General features: G+C 37.7%; 2 protein-coding genes across 7 annotated transcripts in view; one reads left to right on the forward strand and one right to left on the reverse strand.

Moving 5' to 3' along the window:
- FMNL2 (formin like 2) overlaps positions 1-7,997 on the forward strand; it is a 304,305-nt gene extending 296,308 nt beyond the window's left edge. The window contains exons 26-27 of one of the 3 annotated variants that reach the window (XM_084893028.1): positions 3,744-3,837; positions 5,750-7,997. In XM_084893028.1, the coding sequence (XP_084749154.1) occupies positions 3,744-3,837; position 5,750 (95 nt within the window). In that variant the 3' untranslated portion in view covers positions 5,751-7,997. The remainder of the gene's footprint in view (positions 1-3,743; positions 3,838-5,749) is intronic. The other 2 variants (XM_084893029.1, XM_084893027.1) reach the window with 2 other exon arrangements.
- A 4,046-nt stretch (positions 7,998-12,043) lies between these two features.
- The window catches only part of PRPF40A (pre-mRNA processing factor 40 homolog A), a 47,829-nt gene continuing 37,401 nt past the window's right edge, over positions 12,044-22,471 (reverse strand). For 2 of the 4 annotated variants that reach the window (XM_084893031.1, XM_084893033.1), the window contains exons 17-26: positions 19,539-19,653; positions 19,264-19,355; positions 19,051-19,167; positions 18,587-18,724; positions 18,147-18,242; positions 16,851-16,937; positions 16,670-16,766; positions 16,522-16,583; positions 15,752-15,886; positions 12,044-14,197 (exon numbers count right to left, since the gene is read on the reverse strand). In XM_084893031.1, the coding sequence (XP_084749157.1) occupies positions 14,105-14,197; positions 15,752-15,886; positions 16,522-16,583; positions 16,670-16,766; positions 16,851-16,937; positions 18,147-18,242; positions 18,587-18,724; positions 19,051-19,167; positions 19,264-19,355; positions 19,539-19,653 (1,032 nt within the window). In that variant the 3' untranslated portion in view covers positions 12,044-14,104. Of the gene's footprint in view, positions 14,198-15,751; positions 15,887-16,521; positions 16,584-16,669; positions 16,767-16,850; positions 16,938-18,146; positions 18,243-18,586; positions 18,725-19,050; positions 19,168-19,263; positions 19,368-19,538; positions 19,654-22,471 lie in introns of all 4 variants that reach the window. The other 2 variants (XM_084893030.1, XM_084893032.1) reach the window with 1 other exon arrangement.

The raw sequence follows: 22,471 nt of genomic DNA on the forward strand, positions 1-22,471 counted from the left end.
TTGGGGGGGGGGGGAATCTCATTTCTCAATATCATGGTGGGGGGGGGGAGATCTCATTTCTCAATATTATTGGAACCCTTTAGATTTCACTAGGGCTCCTTCTCCTAACGATTTTCCACTGGCTTCCATTAGTCACATGCTCCATTTCCTACCTCATGGCCACTGCTTCCCTGACTCATAAAGGCTCTGGCAAGACCCATTCGAGGTCTGTACTAACACTAACCAGTCAGTGCGGATGTCGCCAGCTTGCTCTGCAAAAGCCCCTTTACTCCTTCCAGGGACCTGAAGACCAGAGCAAAGCAGGGGCTGGTGCTTCCATTCAGAAGAGCCAGTGGGCTTCCAGCCCAGGGCAGGGGAAGGGCTCCTTGGCAGCCAAGAACAGTGCCGGACCCAGCTCGGTTCTTGCTGATTAAGTCGTAGCCTAACGCTTTCTGCTAGAACCAATTCTGGAGAGTTTCTGCCTTCCCTCTTGGCAGATCAGACAGCAGTTTGGGCCCCTGGCTTGTGGCCATGGACGGAAGTGACAGCCTTTTCATGTCTGTTGCATATGGATCCTATTTATCAGCTTCCAAGATGAAGCATCTTATTGTAAAAAATATTTTAAGAATGAAAAAATGTGGAGAATGTATGAGTTCTCACGTACCCATCACCCATTAACAATTTTCGGCTCAGGGCCAGCCAGTCTTATTACATGCCTGCTCCTATCTACTCCCCATCCCCAACCTCTGGATTATTGTGAGGCGATTCCAAGACAAAAGGTTTCATGTGGAAATATTTCAGTACGAACCTTTGAAAGATAAGGACTCTTGAATAAAGCAACATGCCCGTAGTACCATTACCATACAACTCCTAAACTAGGCCTTGATATAAAATGTCTCATCATTATTCACATTTCCCCAACTGTCCTAGTTTTTTAAAAACTCTTAGATTTTTTTAATTCTTCCACTTTGGACGTCCCATTTCTTGTTAAAGCTTAGTCAGCATTTGTAAATATGGATCCCAAATGGCCAAAACCATAAATTTTTCCCCCCGCTCCGAGCCGAGGCAGTAAAATACTAACACGGAAGTCAACGAGGAGCCCCTGGCCCAGAGTTACGCAGAGCAGGTTCTGAGTGGCCGGCGAAGATGCCATGTCTGCACACGGTACAGGCGTGTTCTGTGCGCACCTGCCTGCCGGCACCTCGGGTTCACCCTGCAGGGCTCTGTGGCTGCTCCCCGTAAAGCCCCGGGGTTCAGCGTCTCTCCTGGCCTCCACACGGAGGGAGAGGCTCTGCTCTGAGCAGGACCAGGATCGGACCTCCTCGGGCATGCGCCTCCGGCACTCAGAGCTGCCGGATTAACTTGTTATCGAGAAGCATCCGGCCTCGCACTTTTAAGTGCTTGAGTTCCTTTTCATGAGTGTTCCCCATCTCAGTGACCCCTGGCTTGTAAACTGAGCAAAACGTGTGTGTGTGTGTGTGTGTTTTTTTTTTCTTCATTTTTATTTTTAATTTTATTGATTTTTTTACAGAGAGGAAGGGAGAGAGAGAGTTAGAAATGTCAATGAGAGTTCATTGATCAGCTGCCTCTTGCACACCCCCTCCTGGGGATGTGCCCGCAACCAAGGTACATGCCCTTGACCAGAATCGAACCCAGGACCCTTCAGTCCGCAGGCTGACACTCTATCCACTGAGCCAAACCGGTTTTGGCAAAACGTGTAGTTTTCATTTGCCTGACCTCACCCTCGATCTGTCGCGGGAGGGGACAGTGCATAGCTGCCTGTGGAGCACCCCTCACTGTCCCGGGAAGCGTTTCCATTCTGTAACCCACGACCGAGCCCAGACTGAGTAGCTTAGGTTTGATGAGCTCACTTGGGTCCATTACTGCCGTCCCCTCTTCCCCCCCCCCCAGCCCCCCCCAGGTATGATTAACAAAGCACTAACTGCGTACTAATGCGATAGATCTTGGCTTCTCACTCTCTTCTGTTTGTCCTGTCTGGCTGTTGTTTCCGATGCAGTGCTGAAGACTGTGCCCTTCACTGCTCGCACCGCCAAGCGTGGCTCTCGGTTTTTCTGCGAACCTGTTCTCACTGAGGAGTACCATTACTAAACTATTACTCTTTCTCACCTGATGCTCTGAAAAGGTTGCTACAGATTTTTTTTTTTTTTTTTTAACTACCTCCTATCACCCTCTGTATGTCTTGTCTGTCCGGACCAGCATGGAACTGCCATCTCCACATGTTGTGTTTTACGTCGTCTTCATGCTTGCACGGTTTTGCATTTCAGTCGTAACGGCTTTCTCGCTGCCACTCTCCATACGTCTGAATCCACATTGCTGTGACCGTCTGGGTGTGTGTGAGTTGAGTGAAAAGAACTGCTTGCAGAAATTTTCAGAAAAGTAGTAAAAAGAGTACTTCTTTGAGAATCGGGATTGGGACCCACTAGGTTGCTTATAAGATTTTTGGTCTAATATATTTGAACAAAAACTAATAGTCATTAATAACAATAGCTACTATAGCTAACACTTATTGAGCACGCACTGTGTTCTAACAGGTTTACAGATATTAAACTGGTCTTTATTTTGTACTCATTCCCTATGCTTTGATAGTATACAGCAAGCATGTCAATCTCAAAGGCTAACCACGGGCCAAGTAAACAAGGCATGCCTTCCGCGGGCCGCGAGTTTGACATGCTTGGTATTTAGGCACTCAATGCAAGATGCTCTAAGTTGCAAAATGCTTTTCAGAAGGAACTGTGAGCTATGCACAGATGTAAACTGGGCCTCCAGGGTTGTATGCAGTGATAGTCATCATCCACAGTGTCACAGTGTACGAGCTTAACCCAGGGAGGCCTTTGACCTAGAAGCCTGTATAAGCTGACAAGGCAATCCATGGCTTTATACCCACCCTTTTTCCCTCGGAGTCCAGTAACCAGCGGTTTGGTGTTGCAGTTAGGCCGTGAGGCAGGAGGTGAAAACCAAGGCTCAGGAGCCCCTCACTGTCTCATGTTGTTCATGTTCCTTCACTATGTTCCATGTCAAACCCAGGGCATTCCTTCTGTGACCAGATTGTATCTGGGCCTGCTCCTTTGGTCAGAATGGTGGCACCAGATACCAGTAGCAGTTACCTGTCATCGGAAAATGCCACTGAATTAAAAAAGAGAAAGGTAAAATATTACCAAGAAGTCACTGCCTGGGCTTAGATCCTGATGCCCGGATAAGGAACCAGCTTCTCCGCAGTGCCTGGTTGACTAGAAAAGAGACTAGGGCTGCACACGGCCTCATCGGCCATGGCCGTGGTGGGACTCCCGTGAGTGCCAAGATTGACATGGAACTGCTGCGTGTTCATTTTGTGGCATGAAGCCCTCTGTCGTCAGCTCATGTATGTTCTTCTGTCTCTGGAGATGTGAAAGGATGTGGTGTGTGGTTCCTGCTCTGAGTGTACTTACCCGCCAGTGCTTATTAACAAGGCTGGAAACTGTTACCTCCATGGCCATTGTGGACGGTCAGTGTCGCTGTTGGCTTGTCTATCATTCTGGAGCCAGACTTCAAAGCAGCTTGGATCTGGGTGGTCAGCGACCCGGATGGGAAGAACGCTTATCTTCTCCCGTTTTATCTAACAACCTCTTGTAGTGACGGCCTCCCACCCTCATCCTCTGTTGGCTGACACGCCTAGGAATGTGAAGCACTAAGTTGAATTGCTTTTCATTTTCATTCCATTTTTATTTAACCATCATTTTGTGTTTTTGTTTTTTTTTTCTGTTTAGCTTTAAAGAAGAATAATATCACTAAATTTCCAAATGTTCACTCGAGGGTAAGGATTTCTTCTAGCACACCGGTGGTGGAGGATACACAGAGCTGGCAAGCATCACTTTTTACTTAGCTTCCTCCTCTCTCTGTATGCAGATCAGTGGTTTCAATCTATGGCCCAGGGTAATTCTGGTGAGAGTCTACCAGGGAGAAGTCTTTGTACCTCACTCTCAATGATGTGAAGCCAGGCCTCTGTTGTACTCTATCTGGCCTGCTTCCGTGTTCTCACGTATGAGGGCTTGGGCAAGGGTTGTCGCTGATTATTGTGATTGCTTTGGGTGGTAGGCTGTCCCTTACCCCCTGCTTAGCCTTTGAGTTCTTCAGTTAACCCCTTGGTTATCTGAAGACATTGAGAGCCAGTCCTGGCCAGAGGACAAAAATAGCCTTTGAAGGATTAGGATCTTTAAAATTAATTGCTTAGAGGGCTCCGGAATCACAGAAAGGCAGGTCCCTGCATATCCTTAGCCAGAAGTGGGATTCTAGCCCTCCTACCACTCTGTGCCAGGGAGCAGTCTCCGGAGGATCAGGGTATGCAAACCTGTGCTTTGCTTGCATTTAGGAGTAGGACAGGGTCACAGATCCCGAGCCCAGAGCTGGTGGGCACAGTAGGGAACGAGGGCACCGTCTTGCACTCGGCTCCAGCTTGTGTTTGCCTGCTGAGCGTTTGGCTCCAGTATTGCCAGATCCTCCAGTTTTCCAGCTGAAGTCAGAAACCCTGACTTTTATGTCAATTACCAGTTTAACTATCAGGAAACTGTACTTAAAAATGTAAGTCAAGGTCAAACATTCTATTGTTTTTGTGTTTCCCCTTCTAAAGATAGAATGTTTCCTAACAGAAATATAAAGTACTAAAACTAATGAAAGGGAAATGTCTAATAAACAAAACAAGGGGAAGAATGAAGCCTGCTTTCCCCCCACCCTAATATCCTGACTCCATCAAAAGGAAAGCACGCTTCATAGAGTTCTTGTTACTCAAATAAAATTCCTCTTGTTCGTCCCACGTTATCCCTCCAGCGCAATGCCTGCTTGAACTAATATGCAATGAGCCATTTTTAAAATAACAGGCATTCCATTCTGCTGTGCATTTGCAATACAAATAGGAGAATGCAAGGGGGCCCATATAACTTCTGCTGTAATGAAAAACCAAAAATATTGGTGGCAGGAAAGAATATTCAAGAATTGAGTATTATTTTGATTACATTTATTTAGTAGTTAATTGAACATTGTTTCTAGTACACACAAAATAAAAAACTGACCCCAGCTAAAATTAATTTAAAAAATGGAATCTGTGTCTGTGAACTATTATAGGTTCTTCTTTTAAAAAAATATATTTATTTTATTAATTTTTTTTTTTTTTTTTTTTTTTTTTTACAGAGAGTGAGGGAGAGGGATAGTGTTAGAAACATTGATGAGAGAGAAACAACAATCAGCTGCCTCCTGCACACCCCCCACTGGGATGTGCCCTTGACCAGAATCGAACCTGGGACCTTTCAGTCTGCAGGCTGACACTCTATCCACTGAGCCAAACCAGTTAGGACTATAGTTTCTTCTTAAAACTTGGGATAAGATAGGACAGGACAATCGGTTTTATTAGTTTTGCAGTTTAAATTCATTATTGTTTATATTTAGGTTTCCAGAAAGAAAAAACAAACACCTAAGCCATAGCGATCTCCAATTGAGAAAATATTTCAAAGTAAGACTTCAGGTAGACTCTCTGGCCAGTGACAAAAGCAATCTCCTATATTTCCTAAAAGTTCCAGAATCCCACCAGTATTACATCATGTCTTAACTGTAAATACAGAGGGTCAAAGTTCATTTGTTTGGCTCAGATATTCCGTGGGTTTGAAGGGCCCATTACTGACTCTTCTACACAAGCTGCTTTGATTGGCTGCCAGCTGGCCTTGTCTTGCTTAGAAGCACAACATTAAAGGTTGCACTTCTCTCATTGATGTTCTCTTTACAGATCTTAGAAACCAACCATACAGACGAGCCGATGCGGTGAGGAGAAGTGTCAGGAGGCGCTTTGATGATCAGAACTTGCGTTCTGTTAATGGTGCCGAAATAACCCTGTGAACCTGAGACCTGACTGAATGAACAGAGGGTGTGCATGAAAGAAGCTGTCCACATGGACTTCACGTGCCACCATTTAACTGCAGCCTTGAACACAGATGAAATATTCTAAGGGCTCAGATTTAGCAAACATAGGAATTTTAAAATGATGGGCCCTCTCAACCTTTGTTAACAAGTGCCTAAAAAGTGGAAGTACCTGCTCAGATTAATCAAAGCAATAGGATTGGATTTGATTAGGTATCTTTTTACACCAGTATGTTACTCAATTTTTTAATCAAATTGTAAATTTCCTATTACATGCATTACCTGCCATTGTGAATGTCCCCGGGATGGCCCACCCTGGCTTCCTGAGAAGTTGTAAATAACATGGATGACTCTGTAGTGGGCTCCCTTTGTTGAGATGTCTTTTAAGGAATTTTGTGTTTCAGTCATACCCACCAACTTTGTATTTTTAAGGGCTTGCAACACGGGAGGAGGAGGAAAAAGTCCCATGATAAACTCCTTGTGTCCAAAACTAAGCCCTAGCGAAGTTCAGACAGAATGCAATTCTAGTAGCTCAGGAGGATACTCAGCAGTCTCCTTTCACAGTCTAGTACGCCGTGCTAGTGTACCATGCCCCTCCTGGGAGAGTCCCCGTATGAATGCAAGGATATGATGGCATACAAATGTTGCACAGTACTGTGTTCTTCAGCTAGGGGCAGCTTTGAAAAGATAATGCAATATATTTATTAATTAGCACTAAAATTAACATCTCAGTTATCAGTATTAGGATTTCTGAGGACTATTATGGGTCAAACCTAAGAAGATAAATCAGTGCCTTGCTAGCCAGGGATAAGTTCACTAGTTCTATCAACAGTGCTCAAGGTTACTTCTGCTGGTGGAAAAGTTAGTCACACGGCCTTACTCCTCTGACAATCGGTTGGCTCACCCCCCACCTTCCACCCCCTTCTACCTTTTATAAGTCGGGGAAGATATATTTGGCACCACACCTCAAAGCTATAAACTTTGTATTTCCCAGATTACTTTACGAGGAATTGCTGAATATTCACGTTGGGATAAAGCTTAACCCTTTGCACTCCGAACCATTCTGGACATTGGCTACCAGCTACTCGATGCTAACGGCGGAAACTTGCGTTGAATTAACTCAATTCCCCGTAATCACTAATAAACTGCAATGTCCCCTGAGAGGGGACATCCGAGTGATATGCTAGAATTCCGATGTCCCCTGAGAGGGGACAGTGGAGTGCAAAGGGTTAAATGATATGTAATGGGACTAAATGGCCAACTAAGCCACTGTTCCTTTTCCTTCCTCTGGCAGGGCACTCGAACCATTCCAAAGTCAAAAACTGGACTGAAGCTAATTTGTACTTTTCATAATATACATTCTGCTTCTGGCTTATCTTCTTGGTACATTACATCAGTATATTAATTGTAAAGTTTATTGTATAGTATTTAACCACTGAATTTCTTATTTTATGTTGTGCTATGTGAACTCCTTGGTGAAGGTCCAATTTTCCTTGGATAATGTGTAGTTATATATGATCTTTTTAAATGTACAGATATTTTGCTATAAGATTGGTGCAGTTTTTTATGGTTTTTACACTTCTTTAATTCCCACCTAAGCCTCTGGGTAATATTGTAAATATTGTTTAAAAATGCATCGGCCTATGCTATACAATCTGAATGTTATTTTAACTTATAGTTTTTTTAATATATATATTTAACTACAAGGACAGTTTAGAGATCAGTTATCACATTTCACTTTAGCATATCTATTTACAGAAAGATTGCTTTTAAACTGCCACCTGCCAGCAAATTTTCATAAATGTGTACTTTAAAAAGAACATGCCAAGATTGTTTTTCTATTGACTCAACATTCATTTTGACATCATGATACACAATACAAATTGTTGGCCCTTTACCACAAGCAGCTGTTACCCAAAGCTCAATGCTGATGAGCACATTAAAATAATTACTATTTATTAATCTCCAAGTAGACAATAATGTTGGCATGTTCTTTTCTATTTGTCTATTAATAGGCCTGCTTCTTAGCAATATTAGAAATGTTTTATAAAAGCAATTCATGTTACTTTTCTGGTCTTTTCATGGCATATGAGCAAATAAACTATTTACACCACTACTATCCTGTAACATGTTGTCTTTCAATGGTATACTTTAAGGGTTTTGCCAGTTATCTTCTAGAAAGAGGTCTTGGTGCTTAAACTCAGAATCTAAATGTATTTGGTAAATTTAGTAAAATCCCTTCCTGTACACTCTTGAGCACTTGCTGTAGGGGACAAAGTAACCACTTAGATTTGGGTGAGAGATACAGTTCCCAAATCATATTTATTCATTCCAGTTAACATTGTAAAGTTTAGTTTATTGTTTTTAGCATATTCTTAAGGAAGAAGCAAGAAAATTTAGTATTTCAGGGAACTGGCTTGAAGATACTTTAGAGGAGTGTAAATTAGTCATTTAAATTGTTACATTAGGTCTTTGTTCCCAACTTGGTGCCCTTTCTCCTGTACCAGGAAAGCTGAAGCCTCACTTTACGAAGGGGAGGGGAAGAGTTCAAGCCTGCAGTTAGCCAGGCTTTGCAGTTTGTTTTGTTGCAGGGCAAAGTGCTTCATGGTAAAAAAAAAATATATATATATATATACTGTACGTATATAGTCCTTAATATTGTACAAATTCAGGTCTTCAAACCCAAACTTCAATGGTAAGTTCAAATAAGGCCAGATAGGGCTAGGTTTAAGGGTACCTATGTACCAGTAGCATCCATTTTTTAAAATGTTGACTAGTGACCCAGAACTAAACTCCCTTGTTCCCACTTTCAAATCACTAGCTAAACTCTAAGACCTAATCCATTAATATTCACTGCAGTGAGTGTTCAGTGACCCTGCTGACTCAGCAGTGCTCTGCAGAGTGGTGTGACATCCACCATAGGATCTGCTGGATCAGCACAGAATTTTATAGAGCTACCTACTTTTGTACTGAAAATTATGCTTTTATAATATTTACAATTCACACATGTATTGATTTTAATACTTGGTAACTCCTCTTAGCTTGTATCAGAAATGTTTGTGGAGATGAATCTACTATCATCCCAGTTCATAAAAAAAGAATATATTAGTTTCCCATTTCTCTTAAACCTAATACCCCATCTATTTCCAAAAAAAAAATTTGAAGCAAAAACAAATGCATTATGAAGTATTAAGATACATTTTTGATCTTTTTTACAGAGAAAAGCAGGCATTACACTGAGAAAACAGAACGTGGGCATCTAGCATCTCACAGCACAGAACTGCTGCATGAGGGGTGCCTGAAGGTAAAAGTTGACACAGAAACAACTTATTTAGCAAAAGATGTCATTGTTTTCTAATAAATTATATTTATTTACAAAAGGTCTAATTTTATATAACTGAAATTTTTTACATCAGGACAATATAGAAACAAGAGGAAACCTGATAATTACAAACACAGAACATAGAAACCTTGTTCCCCTATTACTCACCTTTTCAGAACAAGTCTTCGGTTTATTTGGAGAGGTAAGCAAGAGACCAGTACCTACCAAAAGTTAGCAGGCACAACCAAAGGAAACAATATTTATAAATAGCACATTTAGATACCCCAAGGAACAGCATAAAAGGGCATCAAGAAATGGCTTAATTTGAAAAAAATCAGAAGTGGCTTCGTCTGAATCTGATCTGATTAGGCAGTCATTCTGTTTCACAGTCTATAATAAAAAATGGGTGGGGGGAGTTTAACTAGCTGCCCTGAAATGCAAACATCAACCTTACACCTAGGGCAAATGCCATTAAATTCAGTTATCAATCACTCACTATGGGATGTCTTTGAACTAGATCCTACCGAGTCACAAAAGCAGTTTTTATATAGCAAGTTTAAAAGGTAATCTGCAGTTAAGGATTTTAGGTCAGGTAGACAAGTGAAATAAAATGGAGGGCTAGGGAAATGTAACAGGAGCAAAATCTTACTTTCCACCAACCATTAAGTCAGCTCCAATAGCATTGCATAACTGTCATGATACCATTATTTACTCCTTTGTCAAAAATAGCCTGAAAATATTAGTTCTCAGCTTGTAATTAAAATAGGAAGTTTGCTATTGTATCCCTTCGGGTTTTAAAGACCCAAGTGATCTAGCTAAATGTTAATTCTTCAAATAAATTATACTTTAAAAAATCACATGGAAGATCTATGTTCTGACAAGCTTTTGAATGTTTCTGAAGTAACGGTTAAGGTACAGTCACTAAAACTCATGTTCAGTGCACTTCAGTTGTGTATGTGGCTTTAGTCATAGGTTAGGTTGGTTTATTGCAAAGATGCTTTTTCAAGCCCTTAATAGAGATGGTGGGTACCGTGTATGCTGGCTGAATACATCTATCAACTAATATGTTACATTCATTCAATAGATGCCTACTATGTGCCAGGCACTGTGCTAATCCACAGAATACAGAAGCGAATGAAACTTAAATAGGAACTAGACCACCCCTGAAGACAAAACAATTGAAAACTTAGAGCAAGGTAAGCATTAATAAGGGAAGAATTACTACACTGGTATTCAAAACCATAGAATAAGATGAGCCTATTGTTATAAACCTATTCCAACAGTTCCATGAAAATCATTCGATTTTATTTTGTTTCCTTTCTGTGAAATCAGTGCAATTTTACCTAGAGAATGTAATAGAATTAAAACTCTTCCTCATACTGAGAGAGATAAATCCCTAAGGGAAAAGTCTCACATTGAAGATATTGGGAATTAATGTGCTTTCCTCATTTTGCTTTTAGAAATGTTCTAGTTATTTACTTTTATAAACCACACAATATACTTAAATATCCTATAAACTTTAAAAACAGCATTCATTACTTTTCTCTGGGTCCTATTTGATTTTGATCAGAAACCATTCTCTCTCTTAAATAACATCTAGGTTTAAAAAAAAAATCTTTACATAAAAGGGACTACATTTTTTTATGCAAAAATTAAGCATCTGCCTAGTCAACACTAAATTGACCATACCAGAAGCAGCTAATGCTTCTTACAAAGTCCTTTGGTAACTGAATGAAAACTGGACCTTCTTTCCAGAAAAAATGTACCCAAATGTTTCAGGAGACTTTAGTCTCTTCACTATGAATTAAGACTGCCTTTATCTAGGCCAGGAGGGAGAACGTCTGGCCACAAGGCCTCATGTCGATGAAATCATGAAGGCATTAGGGGTGAACTAATTAAATATTTGGCCAAATATAGCAGGCTAATTTTTAAGTTGATTTTGTATGGTCCTCAAATGATGTTATATTCAAATGTCCATGGCAGGAAAAAGGTTTCCCACCCTTGATCTAAACCGATCCTTTTCATTTTATAGTATTATGAGAGACCCATTGTTGAAAAACATGAATAATCTATGTGCTGAAGCTACTTTTGGGTAATAACAAAATGTCATCACTATGTTTAAAATGGGGGGGGGGGGGACTTTTTTTTTTATTTGAAAGTAATTATTTAAATAACATTTGGTAAAAGTACAATGAATTCTTCATCCTTGACTGATTCAATTAACTTTTCACACAAATTCAGTTTTCCCACATAGAGATTATATAGACTGGGCGAGAATAAAAACATCAAATACTCAAAGTTCCCATTTTTACGATTAAATATATTAAATGTATTAGTGAATTTAATCCAATAATTCATTAATATTGAGGGAAGATGAACCCTCAACATTTGCCTTATTCTAAGAATTAAAAATATACATTCCCCCTTATCTGAAAATGCTTTTCTGTTTGAACACATTTGTTCAAACCCTATCAAACTGTTTCAACATCAATTATAATTACAAGACATTTCAGCTTTTACAACCTGAATCTTTAACTGGTAAAAAGTCACAGAACTCGTTTTAACAAAATCTTCCCATCATCTGTGCTTTCAGACTGGACAATATCTTTTTAGCAACTAAATCTCTTTTGATAGGATAATCAAAGGGTAGTAGACAAGGATTTTACTCACTTTAATAGCATCTTTTTAACAAGATGTTATATTTAGAGCTGTAATCTGTTCACTAGTTTTGTTTTAGGTTAAATAATTTTCATGGGTGAACTATAGGGAAACATGAATTTGTGTTGTCCTATAGGGATTTGAGGTTGTGACAGAAGTGCAGAAATTTATTTGAGGACATGCTAAAACACATCAATAGCCTTTTATTTAAATAGAAAAATCAAAACTTTAAAGTTGTACTTAAAAATCATTCATAGAATTAAAACATTTTGCAGATTCTAAATTCTCTTGTGAAACATCACTAGTATTTCTGCCAATATCATATGCTTAAAGATTTTACCACTTCCTTCCTGTCAAGTGTTAGACATGATTGGCAGAACTATCATTATAGTGGAACCTCTGAAAACTAAATCTAGATGAATTCCTGATTAATAAATTATGTTTTGGTTCTAATATACAATAGCATTCTCAAGCAAGCAACTTGGTTACTTCCCATTTTCTAAAAATAATGGTCCTCAACTTTCTACAAAGTCATGTCACATTTCACAGCAGAAAAATGACTTGGCAGAGAGAGACATTTAGAAACAACACCCTCTCCCCCTTATTTTTGAAGCATTCAACAGTGGACAAATTTAACTAAAATGGGGAGCAGAGATAGGAATCATCTTTTCAAATTCGCTAAGATGAAGAAGAAAAAAATAAAATGAACCTTTTGCTCTTTTAAATCCCAACTTGAAATAGGATCAGTCCTAATATACCAAAAACTATATGCTAAAATTTACTATTTAAAAAAAAAAAATCCTGCACTGAAGAAATATAGTATAAATTACATTACTAACCCTGAAAAGTCAGCAGGTAAAAGTATTTTAACTTTTTAAAAAATATATTTTTATTGATTTCAGAGAGGAAAGAAAAGGGAGACACAGAAACATCAATGATCAAAATCATTGATCAGCTGCCTCCTGCATACCCCTATTGGGAATTGAGCCTGAAACCCAGGCATATGCCCTTGAATGGAATCAAACCCAGAACCCTTCAGTCCACAGGCCAATACTCTATTCACTGAGCCAAACCAGGCAGGGTAAAGTATTCTAACTTTAAACCATTGCCTCTCTAAAGTATTCCATAGCAATTCGAAGATCAAAAACAAATATAGGGGCCTCAAATGCACTGATTCTAATTTAAAAAGAAAGTGACTTAGCTGTGTGGGCAAGAGGAAGCAAAATTTAAGGAATTTAGTTTATCTTCAAATTATCATACAACTTTTTTTTAGAGCTGAACAGTTTACGTAGAAATAAATACTAGTACACACTAGAAGAGAAGGTTTAATAATTGATAAAAATGTACAAAAATATTCAAATCAGAAATGCTTTAGAATGTGTATCATGAAGTCAATACTTCTCAGTGAGTAGGGAAGGTAAAAGACTTCCTCGATGAAAAAAGCAAGAGAAAAGTCCGATAAAAAAAAAAAAGTCAACTGTTAAAATGCTTGAGTCAACATTGATTTTTGTTTTAGACAAGGATATTGCATCTATCACTTAAAGTTGGTGGCACATTCTTTAGTAGGTCCTTAAGGCAATATATTTAAACTAATTTACAATTTGATTTAATGTTGTTTTAAAACATCACCTCAAAATAATGCCCTCACAATAGCCTTTTTAAAACGTATTCAGATGTTTCATAAAAAATAATGGTGGCTTTATTATAGTAGTGCTCACTAGCACCACTATAGTTAAGGGTCTACCAGGTTTCCATTAAGAACACCTATTTGTGGGTTCACAATAGAAGATCAGATTAGTTTCAAACAGTTGGGAAGTGCACAAAAAAGCAATTTTATCAGTTGCTGGTGCTTTTTTCCTTTTGTATGACTAAATATCAAAAAGGTTTCATATCTTCAAAATCCAACTTCCATAAAGAAAATGCAATCACCTTAATGACAGACTTTAGAAGAAAGTAGAGACACCTGCAGTTATCGGTAAATTGCCACCTTTAATCCACCCTGCAGTGCCCTATGAAAGGATCACAGGAAAACAGTTATGACCGTATGAAAATAAGATTCTTAATACAGAATCAAAAGTTATTTTCAATTGCCTTTGCTTTTATAAAGTTCACATAACAATACCTAAATGCACTTTTTTTCCTGTGATATAATTAAAACCCAGTGTTATTTCAACTGAACTTAAAATAGAGTCCCTGGTCTGAATTAGACTTTAAATCATACTGTAAACATATATTTGGTATAATTTATTGATCATCATCCAGTTGCTCCAAAAGGGTCCTTCTGCGCTTTTCCAACTCTCCTTCACTCAGTTCACTGCCAGAAGTATCCCAATTACCCTGAAAAGACAGTGAATACGATTACATTTCATGGTAGTACTCAAAAGTAAGTTTAAGTAGTAATGAACTTTTGAAAAAGGAATTCAAAATGAATTCTTTCACAGAAACAGTTACAGCACATAGTTTAAAGACTTACTACCTCTATCCCAAGAGCATATCAACGGGTTGCTTACTAAGAATATATATGCCTTTGTTAATATTAGGAGAGATCCTTAACTTAGAACGAGATTTTTACGTGCTTTTACTTAACATTAATATATGAATTAGGGACAATGGTATATATGTTTCTTTTCCTTCCCCTTACACACTGATTACAAGACATCCTGTTTCCATTAATGGAAGTCAGGGACTCATTTCCCAGGCACTATATTCCTTGCTAATTTTGCACATTTTAAGTTGCCCTACGAGTGTTTTATATTACAAAAAAAGTATGCTTCATGCAAGCATTCATGAGCAACCTAAGACTTAGGCTGAAGAAAATATTCAAAAGATAATAATGCATTATTAGTGATAAATAATCTTTGAAAAGTAGAGAGTTCATTTTTCTTTCTCTTCAGCGATTTCATTTAACCTAAAGGTTAAGGAAGAATAAACTGTTAAAAGCTGCTAATAGTTCTAGAGGAAACATTCATTTTTCACCAAGGACGTGCATCAGATTCACCAGTGCAGCCTTTTAAAAAGCAAAACAAACAAAAAACCTCCACCCTATATAGCAAATTAATCAGAATATGCAGAGGGAGAGCCAGGGGCTTGTCTACAAAACAAACTCCACTGGTAAATCCGAGGCATTACCCTTGCTAAGCCCCTAGAATTTGTGGGAGGAATGGCAAGGATGAGAAGGTTTGTTACTGTGCTGTCATTCATATATATATATGCACACACACATCCATATGGGAAAATAAAGAGTAATTTGATATTAATTTTGGCTTGTAGTCCCCTCCTATGAATTTGCTCTCACACTTCTTTCTCAATAATTTTTTCAAAAGATTACAGGAATGCTACCCTTTGAAATCGGACTTAGAAACAATGACAACTCAATATTTGGAGGGAGAATCATTAATTTGAGTCTCTTAAATTTTATATTCCTTAAATCAGGTACAAAATATCCAGTGGTACTTCTTAGTGAGAATGCACAAAGCAGATCATATCCTCCTTTTTTTTTTTACTTAAGTTCTTTTTGTTTATTATTATTTTAAATCATATGCTGAGAAAGAAAAACAGATCAGCTGCCTTCTAAATGTGCCCTGGGGATCGAATCCAGAGCCCAGATATATGTGCCCAGATCAGGATTCAAACCAGCAACCTTTCAGTGCATAGGACAACACTCAACTGAGTCACTCTGGCCAAGCATTATTTCCTTTCTCAGTGAGCATTACATAGCTTTTTTTTTTTTTTTTTTTTTAAAGTAATGTAAAACTTATGACCACATACACTAGAAAACTATTTTTGTGTGAAAGTTAACTGAACTTTCATTGTTTTCTTTAAACACCCTTAGTTATTGTCTTCATTTATGCATTTTGAAAATATAGGTATGAAATAATTCTAAGTACTTACAGAAGAATCCTTTCCAGTCTTTTTCTTAGGTGATTTGTGTTTTGATTCTGATCTTTGTCTAGTTCTGTCTTTTTCACTTTCCCGGTCTTTTTCTTTCTTATCCTTCTCTCGCTCAGCATCTGACTCCGGAGAATCCTGTGTAAAAAAACAGGTATAACAGTATGTGTGCCCAGAGTGGTGAAATTTTAGTTGTTAAGCTCAAGGATTAAGGGTCAGAATGAGGGCATAGCTGATTGGATTATATATTATGACGAATGCAGATTTTACATTTTACACAAACCCAATACAATATTACTTTAGTTATTTAAGATGCTGCAATTAGCTCAATCACATATTAGGTTGATAGCTTGCTTAAACAAGCAGTTCTTCATTAGATATGCACAAATTTAAGTGAGCAGCATGAAAAAAATCTCGTCAACAGGTTTATGGTAATACCCAGGCCCTAATATTTTGAAAAAGCCTTCTAGGTTTACCTAAGATTAAATGGTTCTCAACAATAGCTGTAATAAGCACATAGACCACACACATCTTTCTCTAGGATTACTTAAAAAACCTAGATTGGGAATCTTAACATTGGTGTGTATGTTCTATTTTTTCTCCAAATCTCATCGAAAGATCTTCATGGAAGATGACCAACTTTTCAAAAACTCTTGAACTTAAGTGCCCACCTAAACTGTGTTGGTCTGCACAGGACTGGACAGAAAAAGGCTCTACTGCCACTGAGGAAATTAAGGGTAAAATCCTAATATAAAAATTAAAAGTTTGCTTACAGATTTATGTCTCCTCTTCTTGCTTTTCTTCTTATGTTTTTTAGATTTCTTGTAACTTCTCTCTAAGCAACATATAAAGGAAAAGGTATCAGAATTTGACCACATTCAAGTGTCAATGATTTCAATCAAGTTAAAAGATATGCCTTACCAGACTCTGCACTAGAAGAATGTTCTGAAGCAGAACGAGATTCTGATCTCTGTCTTTTTTTCTTTGTATGGCTGTCATCGTCATCTGAATCTGACCCCTACACAATACAAAAAATTTATTCATAATGATGCTAAACAAATGTTTGAATACACTTATGATGCCATCTAATAAACTTTATTACCGATCGAGAGCGGGAACGTTTCCTGTGGTGTTTTTTAGATTTTTTAGAATGTTTTTTGTTCTTTGAATGATGATGTTGACATTCATGCTACAGGGGTAAAAGAAAGAAATATTCAAAAATTTACATTTACTCTGGACAGTACATTATAAAGAACTAAAAGCTATTCGATTTAAGTTATAATTCAAACTATAATTAACTATCATGTAGATATCTAAACACAACAATGTTAAAAATATTGAGTTTTTGTAGGAATCCCAGTGTATGGGTTAGTAGGGATAACTGTATACTCCAGAAAGGTATACTTTTCAGAACCGTTACACTACTTTCTGTTAAGACAATTAAATATACATTTGAAAATTTTGATACTGATGCAGGATTTCTACTGATGGGGTCTGAGGTTCTGCATCTCACAAAAGCTCCCAGGTTAACAGAGATAATAGTCTGAAACATGCTTTGAGTAGAAAAGATCTAGAGGCAGCTGGGAAACGGTAGAGTACATGTGTATGTTAACAGAGCAAACTCCTGTCAACATTGATAGACATCAAGAAAGAACATTAAATACAATGAAAACAGTCAACTTAAGTGACTTGCTATATCCGAGGACTATACAACACTATGTTTCAGCTTTTGGCTTGTGAAGTATCAGTCCACCTATAACTGGCAGTATAGATGTGTTAATAAAGTATTGACTCTGAAGTCAAACAGCCCGTGTTGGAATCCCTGCCACTTTATTTCTCTTTGCCTCATATTAATCCTCACACTATGAAGTTATAGATGAGTAAATTAATATATTTAGTATTTGTCTAACAATTAGAACAGCAATGGCTCATATAGGCATCAAATATTAGTATTTAATAATTATTGGTCAATTTAGCATATTTACTACATACAAGTACCTATCTGAAATACCCTTATTCAGCTAACAGAGTAATTTTATCAATACTTATTCTAACAAAACCTATTTCACTATATTTAGAACCCCTCCCTTAGTTTTTAAGACATCTAATAATATATTTGAAATATATGCTTGAATCTTATAAAGCAGATAGAAAATAGCTTTTAAGTTTTCCTTAGGTTTACTAGTCAATTGATATGGCTGCTGAATTTGTGAAACACTATAAAAATATCAGTCTCCACAAACAAATCTTTACATTCCCATGCAACCTATTTGTTTCACTTAAAAGCTACATTTGCATAACAGTGGTGTAATTTAAGAAACATACGTGTCATTCTGAATTCCTTAACTTTTATTTATATAGTTTGCATTTCAGCCAGTTATGAAAACATTAAAATTACCTCAAGCACATGCATGAAATCTTTAAATATTCGTTTTCTTTCAGACTCTAGAGTTATGTCCTCAAATGCTGGCTCTTTTACAAATCTCTCCCGGATCTGAAAAATTTACATATGCAATAAATATATTAATACCAAGAAAATACTGATATGATTAAAAGGAAACAATAGAAGTGGAAACTGTGACAGCCCAGTCCCTTCCAAGTCTATTAAGTTTTTTTCCTTTACTCTAAAATCTATACCATTTAAAAAAAATATTTCTAACTGCAGTCACGGCTGACTTACTTTATCCTTTTAACCTAGCCTCAAATATATATAATATATTCTACAAATAACTTCAGCTTATTTTTGTGACTATAAAATGAAAGGAATTAAAAAGTATTTTTATCTTCAATTTTAAAGGGAACAACAGTTCATTAGGAAAAATTTGCAAATATACATACATCTTCCCAGACAGCATCCAATTCTATTGGGGGAGCAGCTTGTTTCAACATACTCTTAAATGCAGATTCTTTCCGTTTCATTTTTCGAGCCTCTTCTTTTTCTCTTTCACGTTCACGGGCTTCTGCCTTTTCTAGTAACTTTTAGAAAATCATTTAATCAGTTACCATGGTACAATTTTTGTCAATTGAAATAACCCATTATTCTTGGTTTAAATCTTCTTCCATTATTTATAAGGTAAGGTCCAATTTATAACACCAGTAATTTGAGCAAAGAAAACTTAACATCAGTCCATCACCTAAATTCATTATTTTCTTTTACCTTATCCTAAAAGTCTGACTATCTACTACTTTATGTAATCCTACATCCTAAATATTCTATTTTAGGAGCCTACAACCAAAGTGCTTTTTCCTAAATACATTAAAAACGGTACTATTAAACTCATTTATAAAAGACCATAACTTACACTATTAAAGGCCAACTTAATATTTCCGGCATCTAATGTGGTTGATCTTTTAGTTGAACTGATTATTGCCACAAAATCTTCAAAAGTAGTATTTACTTCAACTACAAATCCTTTATCCTAAAAAACAAATCTTGTTAATAAAATGTATAAAAGGAGCAGAGAATAAATTTTTAAAATATACCACAGTCTATATAAGTATACTGCTTTGCTTACCTTTAGAATATCTTTTATTATTTTCTTCTCATCATGATAACGTGCTTTAAGATCCTCAACATAAAACTTGAAAAGATCAAGTGCAGTTGATCCTAATGAAAAAACTAAAGAAGTCAAAAGCTAGCTCTAACTAAAGAGCTGCAATTATTATTTTTTTTATAAAACAAAATTAAGTGCACACCTCTCCCCCTCATCATTTCCCAACACAACCCACCTTCCACTCTGGCCCATTCCAACTACTATCAAAACCAAGTTAGGAAAGAAAAGAATCTCACCAGGCTGACCAAGCATGTTAGTGAATCTAATGTCAGAACTAATGGTTGGATACAATTCCATCCAAGATGACATAGAATGCAGTTGTCCGTGTTCATGCAATTCATCTAAAAATATCTGGGGAAAATATTTTTTAGACCATTAACAACAACAAACTTTCCATTATATTGAAATTACTTCTAAGGACATTAAAGAAAATATTATATAACATGAACACATCAACACTTAAAACTCTTTGACCAATGTTATCCCATATATGTTTAGGTGCAAAGAATACTTGGTTCCTTGATGAAAGTAGCAGCTGCTTTTAAGCAAAAGTATTTTGTACTTCTGAGAACAGGATCTCTGAAAAGCTGCATTATCTTTCTAGGCTTCACTTTACTGACCTGTAAGATGGAACATCATTTCCAGCTTAAAATATATATAAAAGTAAATATATTTGATATTATCTATTTCAAATGATGATGCTAAAGTATATGTATGCACGTTTCCTATAAAATAACTAGTAGCCCTGTGCACAAATCTGTGCGCCAATAGGTCACTCCTGCCCTCCTGTAGCTCCCCCTAACCTCCCTCCCCCTCCACCCCTCATAGCTTGCTGCCCTGATCCCTCAGGTAGGTCTCCACAGCCTGGTTGTAGTTCCCTGCCCCACCCTCCTACAGATCCAAGATCCAGTCATTACACAGGTCTTATGCCTCTGGGCATAATGGATAATTAGCATATTCTCATTATATAGGATACTTCTGGTTTTAAAACACTGTGACTGATATAGTCTGGGTGTTGTTTTTTTTTAAATTTTCTTAGCAAATGTGGACTTCTTAAGGAGGCCATATAATTTTACCAAAGTAATGCATAGAGTATTTTTGGGAACTAGGACTCAAAACCCATTTACTTCTATGTTACTACCTTAATTCTAAATCTTTATATGCTTAACCCAATTTCTCTTTCTCCTTTTATGCTACTTGCTGATTTTCAAGGCAACTTCAGCAATTTCCACATTTCCTGCTTCCTTAAATCTCTAAACAACAATGACGGAAAATTCTGCTCCTAAAATTCCAAAACCTGTAATGCTCAATTTAGTAGCCATTGGTAAAATGTGGCTTTTGCTGAAACCGGTTTGGCTCAGTAGATAGAGTGTCCGTCTGGACTGAAGGGTCCCGGGTTCGATTCCGGTCAAGCGCATGTACCCTGATAGTGGGCACATCCCCAGTAGGGGGTGTGCAAAAGGCAACTGATCGATGTCTCTCATCGATGTTTCTAACTCTATCCCTCTCCTTTCCTCTCTGTAAAAAATCAATAAAATATATTTTTTTAAAATGTGGCTTCTAAGTTCATAAAATGTGGCTGAATTGAGTTGTGCAATGAGTGTATAATATACAATGACTCTGAAGACTTAGTTAAAAAAATGTCAAAATTATAATATTGGGTGAAATAAAAGCTTACTAAAATAATTAAAATCACATGTAATATACTAATTTTTATTGTACAGTACTGTCCTGAGTAACACCAGAGAGCTGTAATTCCACTTCACAGGAGAATAAACATGTCCATACAGTCTTATATTTCCAACTTAATATCTATCCTTTTTTCCTTATCCTTTCTACAATATAAATGGAATCCTTATCTTAACCTAACTCTGTTGGTTAGGTTAAGATTAGGTTAAGGTAAGTTCTTAACTGGCTCCCTCTTTTGCATTCCTGAGATAGGTCAAAACTACCTTCAACGATGCTCTCTAAAATCTTAGAATCTGCTTCACTCCATCATACCTGCTTTTTAGTATTACTGTTTCACTTCCAGATTGCTAAGATCTGATGGTCATAGAATTTGATATTGAATCCATTTCAATAGTGAATCCCTAACCTGAGTGAAAATTATAATCACCTGAGAATTAAAAAAAAAAAAAAAAAAAAAAAAGATTAAAAGCCAGATATTTGTAGTTCTACTTCTTAAAGATTACTCAATGACTCTGATTTGAATTCAGGTTTTAAAACTATTAGGTTAAAATTGTAAGTCTCTACTCCTTTCATTTACTAACCCAGTCCTGGATGGTGGGCAGGAGCCTGGTCTTTTACATTACAGAAAGTGTGCTAAAGATGGCTGAACCTGGTACTTCTTCCCTATAAAGGAGGTTCCCAACAGGGCACTCACTGCCTCAGAGCCAGCTGAATGTTTCCGCCCTTATTTTTGTCTTCTTATATACTGTTCATAACATAAATACTTACATACACCAAGTGGCCAGATTATTATGATCTCTGAACACATGATAACATGGCTACTCAGTGTGTGTGGGTGTGTTAGAGGCCAGGTGCATGAATTCATGCATGGTTGGGGTCCAGCCAGCCTGGCCAGGGGGAGAGGACATGAATGGTTGGCTGGCCTGGTTGCTGATCGAACTCCTGGTCAAGGGGACAATTTGCATATTAGCCTTTTATTTTATAGGCTATACACTGAGTGGTCACATTACTATGCATTCAGTGATCATAATAATCTGGCCACTCAGTGTATATTCTATTATATTTTCTGTAACCCATATTTATTTTTATTATATTAGAGGCCCAATGCACATGGGTAAGGTCCCCAGGCCTGGCTGGCAATCAGAGTTGATCTGTGGGGTGACTGATGGGGCCTCCCTTCCCGCACCTGCCTTGGCTGGCCTAGGGCCTGCAGGCAGCTCCCACATTGAGTGTCTGCCCCTGGCGATCAGTGGGTCCCACAGCAACCAGTCATTCCACTGGTTGGGCAATTTGCATATGAGGCTTTTATTATACATGTAGAGGCCTGGTGCATGAAATTCGTGCACGGGAGAGGGGGGGAGGTGTCCCTCAGCTCAGCCTGCACCCTCTCCAATTTGGGATCCCTCTCACAATCCAGGACTGCTGGCTCCCAACTGCTCGCCTATCTACCTTCCTATTTGTCCCTAACTGCTTCTGCCTG

The sequence above is a fragment of the Pipistrellus hanaki genome (assembly GCF_964339955.1).
Source record: "Pipistrellus hanaki genome assembly, chromosome: 8".
In the NCBI taxonomy this organism is placed as follows: domain Eukaryota; kingdom Metazoa; phylum Chordata; class Mammalia; order Chiroptera; family Vespertilionidae; genus Pipistrellus; species Pipistrellus hanaki.